Here is a 14869-nt window from a genome sequence, read left to right on the forward strand (position 1 = left end):
TACATTTCTCTCCTATTTTTCTAAGAGGTAAACTTAGCTCCACATATTCATGCCTGTCTTCACAGGGGAGTTGCTCCACCCCCTAAGCACTTCACTTGGCCCCTTATGCAACCAAGGGATCCTTCTCATCCCATGCAGAGGCTTCAAAGTGGAAGAGACCTCCCTCCACTTTCCCAGAAGCAGGGACACCCTTGCAGCCTCCTCAGGAGAAAAGGCAGCAAACAAGTAGTTCCGCATTGGTCCTACACCAAAGTCTGCCTCATGGGGTGAGTGGGGGAAACGGGCCTCTCCCCAAAGGGAAGGGCAGGAGGCAGGGGAAGCCCCTCTTCGGTAGCCCCCCTGCAAGAACAGATCCTCCATGCAGAAGCCCACTCCAGGCCCGGAGACCACCCCGCTTCCCTTGGGCCCTGGACTTACCAGCTCCTGTGTCTCCGACTGGAAGGCAGAACTGACCCCAATGATGAAGGGGGTTGGCGTGCTGAGGACCTCCAGGAGCTGAGCCGGGAGGATGGGCACGTAGGTGAAGCTGGAACCAAGACACCAGTCTCAGGAGGAGCCCTTTGGGAGAGGCCCTTCCTCAGCGCCAGAGGGGGGGGGGAGAGGACGAGGGAGACCCCTTCCGCCCTCGCTCCCAGGGCTCGGAAGCAAGGCACTCAAAGGCAGCAGGCCACTTGCCAATACTCCTTTCCACAGCAATGGCCACCCAGGGGTGCCTCATTTGTCATTGTTCCTTCCGCCCACCCCAAACAGCAATGGGGGCTTCAGGTGTTCACCTCTGGTGGGTGACCCCCCTCCTGCTGAAAAAGAAGCTCCTTTCCACCTTTGCTTCTTTCCTGGGGCAACATAGGCGGCCATGGCTCTAGGGAGTCCCAAAAGCCACACTTCAAGTGCTCTGGGATTGTTGCTGAGGTTTTTAATACTGTTTATGTTTAATTCTAATTTTTGTATATTTGTATATTTTAAGTTCTGTACTAATGCTTTTATGTCAAGCCACTTTGAGTCCCCTCAAACACCGCCACTACCAACAACTGTAGTCCTTCTCACACAGCTTGGCTCCTAGAAAGACTCAGTCGGGGCCTTTCCTGATACAAGCAGCACCATGAGACCAGACCAGCTGGCTCTTCCGGAGGCTGCAGCCACAAGATGGAGCAGGCAGCAAGCAGAGGGCCTGCCCTTTGCCCACCCCCCTTCCCCCGGGACCCCTTGTCCTTACCTGTACTTCAAGGGGAACATGAGGGCAAGGAGGGCCCGGCAGGCATCGGTCAGCCTCTGGTAGCTGCTGGACAGAAACAGAATCTTGTGCTCCGTGAGGGCCGCGCAGAAGAGGCACAGGACATTGGTGATTCCTGGGCAAAGGGCAACAGGGAGGAAGGGGGGAGGCCAGTAAGGTCACCCGCTCTGCTCATCACAGCCCAGCTGCCCCAACCCAGGATGCCCTCTGCCCCACTGCTCTCAGGGGTCAGTAGCCCTTGGGCTGTGGCAGGCCCTCCCTCCCTCCCTAGGTCAGGGGCTGCCCCAGAAATTGCAGGTTTCCAGGGGTTTCTGGGGAGGGGGGGCATAGCAATACAAGACAAGGAAGGCTGCTGGTCCCACCATGAGGGGCCTGACCCCGCTCTCACCAAGTTGTCGGAAGAGAAGGGCCACGCTGCAGTTGCTGATGGGAAGGGAGTCGTTGATAGGCGTCTGGATGACCTGCCTGTCGCCAGCCCCCAAGGAGATGGTCCTCTGCAAGAGAGAGGCAGCAGGCCCCACGGCCAGGACTCAGCGAGGGAAGCCAGACGGCCGGCCATGCTCCGGAGCTGCCTTCCAGGGACCTCGGCCTGCCTCGCTTTGCCTGGGATGCAACCCTCTCCCCTCCGGCTGCACCGAGCAAAGGTGCCCTGCCTCTCCTGCCTGCTGCCTTGCAAAGACTCTCTTGCCTGATCAATTGAGCGCTTGCACAGGAGGAAGAGGAGGAGGAGGAAGAGAGGCCCACAGACAGAAGGACAGACAGACAGGACAAACACGTGCCCTAATCTCTGGCTGGACTGGAAATGCTGGGCTGCAAAAGAAAAAGGCCAACCCTCCCACCCCACCGAAACAGGAGCGACACCTCTACACCCCCTCCCTGCTTTCATAGAATCAGAGAATTGGAAGAGATTGCCAAGGCCACTCAGTCCCTTTTCCCAGCTCTCTTCTCTCTCTCACTGACCACAAAGGACAGACACAGGCAAACTGAGCGAGAACAGGAAGCTGCACACAGGCCCCTCTTGGGATGGAGGGACAGACAGACAGACAAAGGGGAGCCTCTCTGGCCCCCCACATCCCCCTCGCTGCCCCCCAGGAGAGAAAACGTGTGCGTACCGCTCCTCCTTCGTCCTCCGTGTCAGGCTGAGATAGATAGAGACAGACAGAAACAGCACAGTCAATTAGAAACACAGCGCAGGGCGGGCAGCGGGCCGAGCGAGAGGCAGAAACGAGCGCAAGAGCAGGGTCCAGCAAGCAACAGCACAAGGCAGCAATGGCAGGAGGGGGAGGGGGAGGGGGAGGAAGGGCACCGGGCCTTGACACAGCACAGAGGGAGGGGCAGACAGAGGGAGGGCCACCCACATGAACCACAGAGCCATAATGGTCCTTCCTGGCACACCTCCTGCCCTGCAGTGGATACATAATGGCAGATGCCTCCCATTATGCGCCCATGTGTGCTCTCCTCCCATGCACGGATGCACACGCAGGGCCAGGGAGGAGTCAGAGGGGGGCCTTCTGGGCGGCTGAGGAGCGGGTGGGCAAGCAGGACAGCCCCTGCTGCCACTGTCCAGCGGAGGAAGGGGAGGGAAAGGCCATGCCACCCTCCACCCACACAAACCGCCACCAGGAGCCCTTGGGCCGAGGCCTGGCTTCAAAAGTGGGTCTAGCGGCAGCTGCACAAAACCCCCGACCAGAGAGAGGGGGTCCGCTGGGGCTGGGCTGCCCTGAGGGCCAGGGACCACGGCCAGGAACCATGACAGCGAGCAAGCCCCACGCCAGCCCACCACCTCTGCTGGTCCAGAGGCAGCCCCTTCAGAGCCTGGGCCATTGGTGGGAAATGGCCCCCTGGCCTGGGATGCCGGAAGGAAGCAGGGCCTCACCTGGGAGCCCCCCATGATGGGGATGGTGCAGGTCAGGAGGTTTCCAATGACAGTCTCCAAGGAGGTGCTCAGGCCGTCCACGTAGATGGTGTAGACCAGGCCCAGGCAGTTCTATGATGGAGAGACACAGTCACCACACACCTAGACCACCCACCAGGGATTTACAGACCAGGCCCTGAGCCACTGCTGGGATAGAGTAGGAGGGACCCCGCAGAGACCGCTGCCCAGGACGGCTGGGCTGTCCGTAGGCCTTGGGGAGAAAAGGGCCTCTTCCTCCTCCGCCGGGGGCTCAGCATGCCCTGCCTCAAGAAGGGCTTTGCCTGTTGTTGGGATCAGTCTCCTTCACTGAACAGCCTGCCCGCCTTTCCCAGGACATACGCCCATACGCCTGGCACTGCAAACCTTCAGTTCACGCTGCTCTTTCTGGGCCCTTAAGAGCGCAGCTCCTAAGACACCCAAGACGAGAGTGCAGCAGGGGATTCCTGGTCTTCTTTGGCCCTGCCCTGTCCCCCCCCCCCCCCCCCGGCACCACGTACCCGGAAAACTTCTGCATGGTCCAATCGGGAAACAAGCACCAAACTTTTGGGGGCAAAGAGCTGAGCCGGCTGGACTGGGGCGGCCACTTCCTCCTCCTCCTCCTCCTCTTCCTCATCCTTCCGCAAACGATTCTGGAGCTGCCGGGGAGAAAAGGCTCAGCTGCCCCCTCAAAGGGCCTCTGCCCCAGCTGCACCTTCCCTTCGGGGGGCAAGGCCTCTCCACTGGGGGCGGCAGTGGCGGTGTGGGTTCCCTTCCCGCCTCGATCCCAATGTTACCTGGGACCTGTCAATGGCCTCCCAAAAGGTGAAGCAGGCACAGTAATGGCGCTCCGAGTTGATGTCCGTCAGGACAGCGATGAAGAAGGTGGGAGGGTTTCTCTCGCGGAAGAGCTGCCACCCACTCGGCTGGCAGAACTGCAAGAGATTGGGCAGGTTGGCATCGATCAATCCAGGCAGGGGCTACCCCTCATGCCCTCTCCAAGGGAAAGGGGGAGACCCCAGCCCACCCCAAGGCCAGGCCCTTCTCTCAAGAGAAATGCAGGACAGGCAAAGACCTCTTCCCACCTTCCTGTCTTCTTGGTGGCAGGAAAGGAAGGCTTCACTTCCCCCCCCCCCCCCCCACACACACACCCTCCAGCTGATAGCAGGGACAAAAGGACCCCCTCAAAACCCACAGCCATCAGGGCCTACATCCTCCTCGGGGCTCTCTTCCCTTTTTGCACAAGACTGTGCTTAGGCTGCCTGTCGCCGTTTTTGAGATTTCAGGTGGGCGGACTCAGGCATCGCAGCCAAAATATTAGATAACCCACACAGAAGTGAGTCAGGCCTGTCACACGTAAGACCCAACCGAATGAAACACAGAGGTGCGCTCTCCTCATCGTGCATGCAAGCAAGTGCCTGTGCACACATTTGGGATCCAGGGGAAGCGGTGCTCTGCTCAGACACTCCAAGCCTCTGCAACAAGGCCCAAAGAGGACCCCCCCCCCGCTCTTTCACACTGTCCCTGTTCCCAAAACGCTGAGCTGCCCACTTGAGAGCTGAGCTCCCCCCCCAGCGCTTGTCCACCCAAAGGTGCCTCCTTGGCCCAACTGCTGCCACCAATCCCCCTGCACTTAGGGTGGGGGGCGGAGGGCTGAGGGCAACACTCTCTGCCCACCCTCCTCAGGCCAGCAGCCAGGTCACTCACCAGCTCAATGCCCTGTGGGAAAGGGTTGTCTTCCCAATCCTTCTCCGGAAAGCGCTGCAGTATCTGTCCCTGGCCATCGCCATTGCCTGCAGACAAGGAGGAGAGCAAAGTGCATCAGATCATGCCCTGCACCCTCTAAATCCCATCCCCCCACCCAAGACTCCTCTAGAGGGGCACTCATAACTGGGTCTCTTAAGGCCATATTCCTCTAGCTAGGTTTGCTATTGTTGCCCCTTTGAAACATAACTTTATCTGGTATGCCAACTCGCCCATATCAAGACATCCCCACCTGTCTCTTATGCAAATGGTGGCTCCCCCTCAAGTAGTCTTTGATAGCCTGAAATAAGCCACTTTGTGTCTCCTTGTGGAGAGAACAAGCAGTGTATAAACATAATAATTAATAACAATAACAGTAACAATAATAATATAGCCATCATTTTTCGATTTGCTGACTTGGCTCCTCAGAATCTGCCCTCTGCCATTTAATGCCAGAGCTGGGCTTTTCCTTCAGCAGCCCTTCCAGTTCTACCTCAGTTCACAGAGCCTTGCGCCAAGCCATCTCCTGCCCCCTAAGCCTCTGGCCCTGCAACCCGTTGGTGGATCAGTCCCCGCAGAGGCCCTTGGCAGTGGGCCCTTCAGGGGATGGCCTGCAATTCCCAGCCGGCCTCAGGACAGCGGTTCAGGCTTCTCCCAATGAAGCGCAAGGCTCAGCGCCTGGGCCTTTCCTGGCCACGCATCCACCCGCCAGGATAGCAGCACCATCGGTATCTGCAGGCCCCAAACAGAGATGGTGGCCCACTGAGCCAGGGGGACTATTTTGGGCATCACAGCTGGATCCCACCAGGACAGCTCTCCTCCCCAGCAAACCACAGCTCTATTTTGAGGCACAAGCCAGCCATCGATGATGCTATTTATGGTCTCTCCAGCCCACCATAAACACAGCTCCCCTGCTATTTGCCAGGACAGCTAAACTGCTGTTTGCTTGAGCTCCATTCAATCCTGGTTTACAGGAGGAAATCACAGCTGGTCAGTTCCAGCCTCCAGCTGCTGAGGTTTGGCAGCAGAGGTGCTCGCAGGCCAGCCCTTTATCCAGGAACACGCAGGGTCTGAGAGGTACAGGGCTTGGAGTTACATGTATCGGGGCCAGCATCCAAGGAAACACATGATAGCATCGGGGACTGAGGTGGCAGCCGGGGGAGGCAGAGGGCCAAGGGAACACAGAGCCTTGGAGAGACAACGGGAGACCATGGGGACTGGGGGCGATGTTTACGTTAGATGCCTTACAGAAATGAGTGTTGCTTTGCAGCCTCATCTGAGCATGATAAGAAGGGCAATCCCCTTAACCACTGGCTACAGAATCCTAGAGTTGGAAAGGACCTCCAAGGGCTATCCAGTCCAACCCCCTTCTTTCTGCCAAGCAGGAAGGCACTATCCAAGCCCTCTTGACAGATGGCAATCCAGCTTCTGCTTGAAAACCTCCAGAAAAAGGAGGAAACTCCACCAGACTCCCAGGCAGAAGAATATTCCACTGACTGAATCATAGAATCATAGAATCATAGAATAGTAGAGTTGGAAGAGACCACATGGGCCATCCAGTCCAACCCCCTGCCAAGAAGCAGGAAATCACATTCAAAGCACCCCCGACAGATGGCCATCCAGCCTCTGCTTAAAAGCCTCCAAGGAAGGAGCCTCCACCACAGCCCGGGGGAGAGAGTTCCACTGTCGAACAGCTCTCACAGTGAGGAAGTTCTTCCTGATGTTCAGGTGGAATCTCCTTTCCTGTAGTTTGAAGCCATTGTTCCGTGTCCTAGTCTGCAGGGCAGCAGAAAACAAGCTTGCTCCCTCCTCCCTATGACTTCCCTTCACGTATTTGTACATAGCTATCATGTCTCCTCTCAGCCTTCTCTTCTGCAGGCTAAACATGCCCAGCTCTTTAAGCCGCTCCTCATAGGGCTTGTTCTCCAGACCCTTAATCATTTTAGTCGCCCTCCTCTGGACGCTTTCCAGCTTGTCAACATCTCCCTTCAACTGTGGTGCCCAGAACTGGACACAGTATTCCAGGTGAAAGGCGCACATACACAGGCATATCCACACACACAAGGTTACATTACACATTCAGAAGAGACTTTATGATGCAATACGGTAACTGACTACAAATACTTCAAGTGTGTCAGAGAGATGAAGGGGGAGAGTTCCCCCTGCATGAGAAAAGAACAGTTTTGGCTTCACTGCAAAATGCTCTTGAGGTGAATGGCCACAAAATGCCCCACAGCCTCCACAGCTCCCTCTCCTCCTGGGGCTGTCACTGGCTGCAAGGGGGCACATGGGCCCTGACCCAAGGCAAGTGCTGGTGCAGCCCCCTCGTGTCCCAGGTCCCAGTGGAGCAATGCCCAGTATAGAAGCAGGCGTGAAGGGGCCATCAGAGGTCCCATGAGGGCAGCCCTGTCACAAGGAAAGAGAGGAGAATAAAATAGAATAGAATAACATTATTGTCATTGTACACTGTACAACGAAATTAAAGCGCTGGCTCAGGAGGCAACCTCCCAGCCATTTTGACACAGAGGACTCTGCTGCCCATTTCAAACAGGAGGCCCCAGACACACGTAAACACATGCATACACGCAAGCAGAGTGCACCTTCATGCTCCTTTGCTCTGTGGGAGGGAAGCCTGCAAACCCAGCAACGATGGACCGACCTGTGCCTGCCTCTTTCAAATCCAACTCCCACTTCCCTTCATAGGGCTGCCCAGACCCAGACACAATGCACCCCATTTGGCAGGGCTGCCCCCATCTCCACCTCCCCACCCTCACCCCTGTATGCAAATGCACATCTGAAGAGGGCTCCAGCCTCTGCCTCCCCCCACCCCAAGAAAGAGCATCCCGTGTCAGCAGCAGCAGAAACAATGCCTGGCCTGTGTCCTGTCCATCCGTCCAGCCCCCCCCACCTCGCCTGGTCTGGCCTGGCCACAGGGGCAGTGGACCTCCCAAAGGATAGGAAAACAAGGAGGGCACTGTGCCCAGGGCTGCGGAGGGCCAGACCCGGCTGTGTGCGAAAAAGAGGATGCCATCTTGCCTGGATCTCCTACTCAAAGCTCTATGGGTCAACCCCTCCCCAGCAACCTCCTCCATGTACCAAGGCTTATTGCAATGCCATAGCCCCCAGTGCAACGTTTGTTTTTCCTTTCTTCTTTTTGAAAACCAACATGGAGAATGCACAAAATGCAATAGTTACATTTTTAGAGAAAACCCAGAAGTTGAGCAGTCACAGACATCAATAACAAACATGCCAGGCAGTCCAATGATGGAAACCTTGAGTGTATGTGAGAGGGTTCAATCCACCCTAACCCTAACCCATGACCTTCCAAGCCAGTACATTATATGATTACTACAGCAAGACTATGCACAAAAATGGAAAACTAAAAGACTAACCCTAAAAGAAAATTGGATTACAAAAGTTATAGAATTGTCCAAAATAGTAGGCCTGCTCTCAGTGCCCCAGAGGGTAAGACCAGGACCCATGGTTTTAAGTTACGGGATGGATTTCAACAGAACATTAAAAGGAACCCCTTGACAGCCAGGGCTGTTTTGCAATGGGGCCATCTACCTCAGGGGTCTACTTTTCTGGATGCTTCAGAAAGAAAGAAGCTGAGCAGCTCCCTGCTGATGAGGGTCCGGTGTGGAGAGGAATGGCCTTTAGGAAATCCAACTTCAAGCTGTTGACTGTAGCTTTAGGCTTCCTCATCGCACAGCAAAGGACTGCTACCCGTCTTGGTTTGGGGCCATTTTGGGTGAGTCATTCACTAACCTTTCGTGTGGGCAGACGAGCAAGTGCGTATGTTCCCATTCTTCACCACAAAGGCTTGTGAAGAAAACCCAGTGCAGGTGCTGGAGCAAATCTAATACACTCACAAAGAAGGATTGCACCAACAAAATCCCCAGTCTTCACTTTGTTACCTGGGGCCCACGGCTTCACCTGAGAATTACAGCCTTGTCAACTGGAGGCGGGGAGCTTCCGCCAAAGATGACAACATCTCAGACCAAGGCCAGGAAGCATCTCCATTCTTTACCCATTGGATTCTTTCTGCAGCCACCAATGGCTGTCCTGGGAAGGTCCCCTTGCTGGGTTCTAGGAACCAGAGATGAAATCAACAGCTGAACAGGAGAAGGGGGCAGGCGGCCGGGGAGTGGGGTCCATCAACAGAACCTGCACCTAGAACTACAGTTAGGGCTAAAACGCAGGGTTCCATCTGTGTATGAGGCCCCTTTCTTTAGAGATGGTGGTCCCTGGGGCAAGGGGCTTTCAGCAGGTCAGGAAAAGGGGAAACAAGTGGCTCAGGAGCAGCTCTCCCCTTCTCTCGCCAGGATGGCTGCAGCCCTGGACGCAAGACAGCTCTCCGTCCATCACAGCACCCGCAGACCTCCCTTCCACACCACACTATTCTTGGCCAAAAAAAAGAGGATGTGGAATTCCTTCTCCCGGAAAGCCAGAGGAGTGGTGCTTCTAAACAGGTTGCACCCCAAGCATGGGTTAACTTGGGCCCTCCAGGTGTATGGACCAATTCCTAACAGCCAGTAGGTAAGTTTGCCCCTGGCCTCCAACTGCCATGTTTGTTGTAATGGAAGAAACTGCTTTTCAAAACCAGATGTGACCTCCTGCGGTTGGTTCGTTGCTGAGGTTGTTTTCTTGCCCCCTTTGGCTGCAGGTCCAGCCCACGGAGGGCCCTGGGAGGAAAACACTGGCATCCAGGCCTCCTGACGTTGCTATTTTCTGAGCCATACAGTAGCTGCTGCAGCCCTAGCACTGACTCCCCGAGGAGTAAAACCCTAACAAAATTCCCAGTCTTCACTTTGTTACCTGGGGCCCACGGCTTCACCTGAGAATTACAGCCTTGTCAACTGGAGTAAAAGGCAACAGCCTTTTACTCCCCGAGGAGTAAAACCCGCCAAACATATGGCACGTTGCTTCTGCGCCAACACTCTCTTTAAAAACTGGCCTCACCATCTTTTATCCAACATATTGATAAGAGCACTATTCTTGCATACAAAAGAGTGAAGAGGAGCAAAAACCACTAGCCTTCTCAAGAGCAGCAGCCCTAGCATGGTCACATTCACTGCACAAACCAACACAGCTGACCCAACAGGCCTGGCGTTCTCTGCTGCCCAACAATTCTCAAGCGCTGCTTCTGGGCAGCTTTTGGGTCTGGCAGCACCTGGTCTTTGTGCAAACAGAAAACCCAGAAAGCTCATCAGTATTCTGCTATACTGAAATATGAAACAGACATCTTCAACCTGTGACCATCCAGCTATTCGGGCCTCCAAGTTCCAGAAGCCCTAGTCGGCTTGTTCAATGGTTAGGAAGCCTGGGAGTTAGAGGCCCAACCAGTTGGAGGGCCACAGTTTGAAGAGGCCTAGACTATAACCTACAGAGCACAAGGGCCGTGGCCTTCAAAAAACAGGACCCCTTGCAAAGCCAGAAACCGAAGGAGACAGCTGTTTGCTCAGGAAACTCATGGACTGAAAATGTGGGGGCTCGTTTTGGCCTCTCCATCCTCGGTGGGGAAGCCAGGATCAATGGAAAGTAGCCAGTGCTATGGATGGCCCGGTGGGACCCAGCCTGCTAGTCTGGCTCCAGTCAAGGAGGCCTTGGCCTGTCTAACGACCACGGCCACCTCCCCACCCCCAGCCAGGACCATGGGAACAAGAGTGCCCTTCTAGAGACCCCTCTGAGATAAAGAAGAAGTAGGGAAGAGGCCCTGAATGGAGCCCGAAGCCTCTCCTCCTCATCAGGTCCAACAGCAGAGGAAGCCTCTTTCCTTCACACATACAGACACAGGCAGCAACGATTGCTGCTTCTTGGCGGTTCGTCTGCCGCTCCGCCCACTTCCCACCCACAAGCCGTCCTCTCCTTCCTGCCTTCCTTCCCTGGCAAAACCTCAACCTGTCAGCAACCTGTCAGCGTGTGCCTTGCATCGGCATGTACTCGCCACAGGCCTATGCAAGACCGTTCAGAGCAGTAAAATAGTCCCCAAGTCCCACCTGGGAAGCAGGCTCAGTTTGGGGGGGGGGGGGCAAGGTCCCTGATCCCACCGCTCATCCAAGCCAGTTGGCCAGAAGCCCTACAGCCCACTGGAGGGGATCGCCAGGTGTGTCAGAGGGGTCGCCAAAGACCATCATAAAACACATATTAATTCACAGTGCTCTCCAAAGATAGATGACCTACATCTCTCCTAAATCACTGTCAATTCCTCCCAAATCCTTCCAGTATTTTCTATTGGTCATAGGGATTTTGTGTGGGAAGTTTGGACCAATTCTATCATTGGTAGGGTTCTAGGGGTTCTTTGATTGTAGGTGAACTATAAATCCCAGCAACTACAACTCCCAAATGTCAAGGTCTATTATTCCCAAACTCCACCAGTGTTCACATTTGGGCATATTGAGTATTCATGTCAAGTTTGGTCCAGATCCATCATTGCTTGAGTCCACAGTGCTCTCTGAATGTAGATGAACTACAACTCCCAAACTCAAGGTCAATGCCACCAAACCCTTCCAGTATTTCCTGTTGATCATGGGAGTTCTGTGTGTCATATTTGGTTCAATTCCATTGTTGGTGGAGTTCTGAATGCTCCTTGATTGTAAGTTAACTATAAATCCCAGCAACTACAACTCCCAAATGACAAAATTTATCCCCCCCAACCCCACCAGTATTCAAATTTGGCGTATCGGGTATTTGTGCCAAATTAAAACACATCCTGCATATCAGATATTTACGTTACAATTCATAGCAGTAGCAAGATGACAGTTATGAAGTAGCAATGAAAATGTTATGGTTGGTGGTCACCACAACATGAGGAACGGTATTAAGGGGCTGCGGCATTAGGAAGGCTGAGAACCACTGCCATACAGGAACCCAGTCAGAAGCATCCTGGCCACTGTCAGGCCAGCTTCCTCCACTTGGTGCTCAACAGCAAGACTGTATTTTTTCATCACAGTGATATTATGCCCCACACAAACTACTCAAAGACATTGTGAGCTATAGTGGCACAATGGGTTAAACCCTTGTGCTGGCTGAACTGCTGACTTGAAGGTTGGTAGTTCAAATCTTCAAGACGGGGTGAGCTCCCACCTGTCAGCCCTAGCTTTCCATTTGGGGACATAAGAAAAGCCCCCTGCAGGATAGTAACACATCTGAGCTTTCCCTGAGCAACATCTTTGAAGACAGGGTTGTTTTATGTTTTCCGGGCAGTATGGCCATGTTCCAGAACTATTCTCTCCTGACTTTTCACCCATATCTATGGCAGGCATCTTCAAAACATATACCTCATGACCTCTGAGGATGCCTGCCATAGATGTGGGCAAAACATCAGGAGAGAATAGTTCTGGAATATGGCCATACAGCCCGGAAAACACAAAACAACCCTGTGATCCTGGCCATGAAAGCTTTGACAACATCTTTGAAGATGGCCGATTCTCTCACACCAGAAGCAACTTGCCTCAATTCCCTTCTGACATGATTTTTTAAAAAATAGGAAGCATGTGGGCAAAAACCAGTGTAAATCTCCTAAGGCGAACCCTGTGCATGCAGAGCCAGGAGCGCTGCTGCGGGAGAGGGGCTCCATGGGGTGGCCCAAGGGGGCGGGCAGAAGCGGCTTCCTCTGCCAGAAGAGATAGGAGACAGGAAGAAGCCCTGCGGCTCCTCTGAAGGCCAGGCCCCAATCCCTGCCGCTGCACTTCATCTTCCTCTGTGATTCTGAGGAGAGCCACGCAACTGACACCTGCTTTGGGAAACCTGCAACGGACAGTCTGAAAGCCACAAGTGCAGACAGACCTCACTTTCCCCCTCCTCCTCTCTGTGCCTGCCTCTGTCATCCGTCCCGATGAGAAAGCTTTGCTTTGCTCTGCCGCAGAGCGCAGCAGCCTATGAGTCAGGAAGCTCAAATGCCACCAGAAAAGCCACAGCAGATGCCGAGCAAAACAAGCCCAGGAGGAAGCGCAGGAGGAGGGGGGGAGAGATGGAGACTGGGGGGGGGGGGGCGGGCAGGGGGAAAAGGTTTGGCTTGAGCATGCTGCCTCTACCCTGGTCAACTACAGGGCCCATGTGCTAAGGTGGCACACCACTCTACTATGGCACTCACTTTTTCGGCTGGATCTACACCGCCCTATATGCCAGGATCGGATCCCTGATTACCTGCTCTGTACTGGATTATAATAATAATAATACTTTATTTTTCTACCCTGCCACCATCTCGGGGCAGCTACACGGGTCAGAAGCCCGAAATACAAAACAATAAATCAGTTAAAAGACATTGCAATACAAAGACAGTAATAATACGAGTTATACGAGTCTACACTGCCAGATAATCTGGAATCAGATCCTGAGGTATAAAGCAGTGTAGACCCAGCCTTTGTATGAAATGGTGGGAGTTGGAATCCAACAACTGGCTCTAGTGTGGTTCCATGCTCTAGAGCTGGGCTCCCTCCATGTGTTTTGGACTGCAACTCCCACCCTTCCTCCCAGCCTCAGGCCCTTTCCGCTTAAGCGGCTGAGGGGGAAAAGGAAGGGGCCTGAGGCTGTGAGGAAGGGTGGGAGTTGCAGTCCAAACCCCCCGAGGCCTGCCTCCCCGCCCGCTGCCACTCACCGCGCTTCCCCGGCGAGAAGGCCACCACCACGAAGTAGTCGGCGAGGCGGGCCATGGCCGGGCTGCGGGGCCGAAGGGGATTCCTCTGCTTCCTGTGGGGGCGCGGATCCGCCTCATGGCCGCGGGGCCTCCCGCTGCTCCGCCGCCCGCGCCTGCCCGGCTGCGCCCGCTCCGCCCCGCCGCCCCTCCGCCGCCGCCCGCGGCCTCTCCTCCGCCGCCCCCTCACACGACGACGCCGCCGCCATCTTGCCTGGGCGGCAGGACCCAGCCCGGCCTCCCGGGGCGCTCGTGCGCAGGCGCGACTCCGGGACAGCCAATGGGCGCCGGCTCCCGGCTCCCGGCGCGCCCTCATTGGCCCGCCTCGCCCTCCCTTCTCTTCCGGTCCGCAGGGGCGGGGCCGGGAGCTCGCTCGCGTTCACTCTCCCGGAAGGCCTGGCTGAGGGCTGAGGCGTTGAAGTGCAATCCGGACAAGACGGAGGCGCGCCTGGTCAGTCGGAAGGCGGATCAGGGTGTGGGGTGTCAGCCGGCATGGACAAACCTCGGCCTTTATTTATTTATTTAATTGTGTTGTCGAAGGCTTTCCTGGCCATGTTCCAGAAGCAGTATTCTCTCCTGACGTTTCGCCCACATCTATGGCAGGCATCCTCAGAGGTTGTGAGGTCTGTTGGAGAAACTAAGCAAGGAAGGTTTATATATATCTGTGGAAAATCCAGGGTGAGGGAAGAACTCTTCGTCAGTTGGAGGCCAGTGGTAGTTAATCACCTTAATTAGCATTGAATAGCTTCATCTCCTGGCTTCTTCCTGCCTGGGGGCATCCTCTGTTCAGAGTCGTTGGCTGCTCCTGATTGATTCATGTCTGGAACTCCTCTGTTTTCAGAGTGTGCCTCCTTATTTACTGTTCTGATTTTTGAGTTTTTTAATACTGGTAGGCAGATTTTGTTCATTTTCATGGTTTCCTCCTTTCTGTTGAAGTTGTCCACATGCTTGTGGATTTAAATGACCTCTCCGTGTAGTCTGACATGATAGTTGTTGGAGTGGTCCAGCATTTCTGTGTTCTCAAATAATATGCTGTGTCCAGGTTGGTTCATCAAGGGCTCTGCTATGGCTGATTTCTCTGGTTGAGTGAGTCTGCAGTGCCTTTCATGTTCCTTGACTTGTGTTTGGGCAATGCTGCGTTTGGTGGTCCCTATGTAGATAAGCATGTGGACAACTTCAACAGAAAGGAGGAAACCATGAAAATGAACAAAATCTGGCTACCAGTATTAAAAAAAAACTCAAAAATCAGAACAGTAAATAAGAAGCAACACTCTGAAAACAGAGGAGTCCCAGCCATGGGAATAATAATAATAATAACTTTATTTTTATACCCCGCCTCTATCTCCCCGGAGGGGACTCAGGGTGGCTT

General features: G+C 54.6%; 1 protein-coding gene across 8 annotated transcripts in view; it reads right to left on the reverse strand.

Annotated features, from left to right (window-relative positions):
* sbf1 (SET binding factor 1) overlaps positions 1-13732 on the reverse strand; it is a 34478-nt gene extending 20746 nt beyond the window's left edge. For 3 of the 8 annotated variants that reach the window (XM_062983471.1, XM_062983470.1, XM_062983468.1), the window contains exons 1-9: positions 13465-13732; positions 4830-4915; positions 3920-4057; positions 3644-3781; positions 3108-3218; positions 2344-2370; positions 1620-1725; positions 1214-1346; positions 418-526 (exon numbers count right to left, since the gene is read on the reverse strand). In XM_062983471.1, the coding sequence (XP_062839541.1) occupies positions 418-526; positions 1214-1346; positions 1620-1725; positions 2344-2370; positions 3108-3218; positions 3644-3781; positions 3920-4057; positions 4830-4915; positions 13465-13519 (903 nt within the window). In that variant the 5' untranslated portion in view covers positions 13520-13732. The remainder of the gene's footprint in view (positions 1-417; positions 527-1213; positions 1347-1619; positions 1726-2343; positions 2371-3107; positions 3219-3643; positions 3782-3919; positions 4058-4829; positions 4916-13464) is intronic. The other 5 variants (XM_062983474.1, XM_062983472.1, XM_062983475.1 and 2 more) reach the window with 3 other exon arrangements.
* Positions 13733-14869: the final 1137 nt, after the last annotated feature.

Source organism: Anolis carolinensis, chromosome 5 (assembly GCF_035594765.1).
Source record: "Anolis carolinensis isolate JA03-04 chromosome 5, rAnoCar3.1.pri, whole genome shotgun sequence".
NCBI lineage: Eukaryota > Metazoa > Chordata > Lepidosauria > Squamata > Dactyloidae > Anolis > Anolis carolinensis.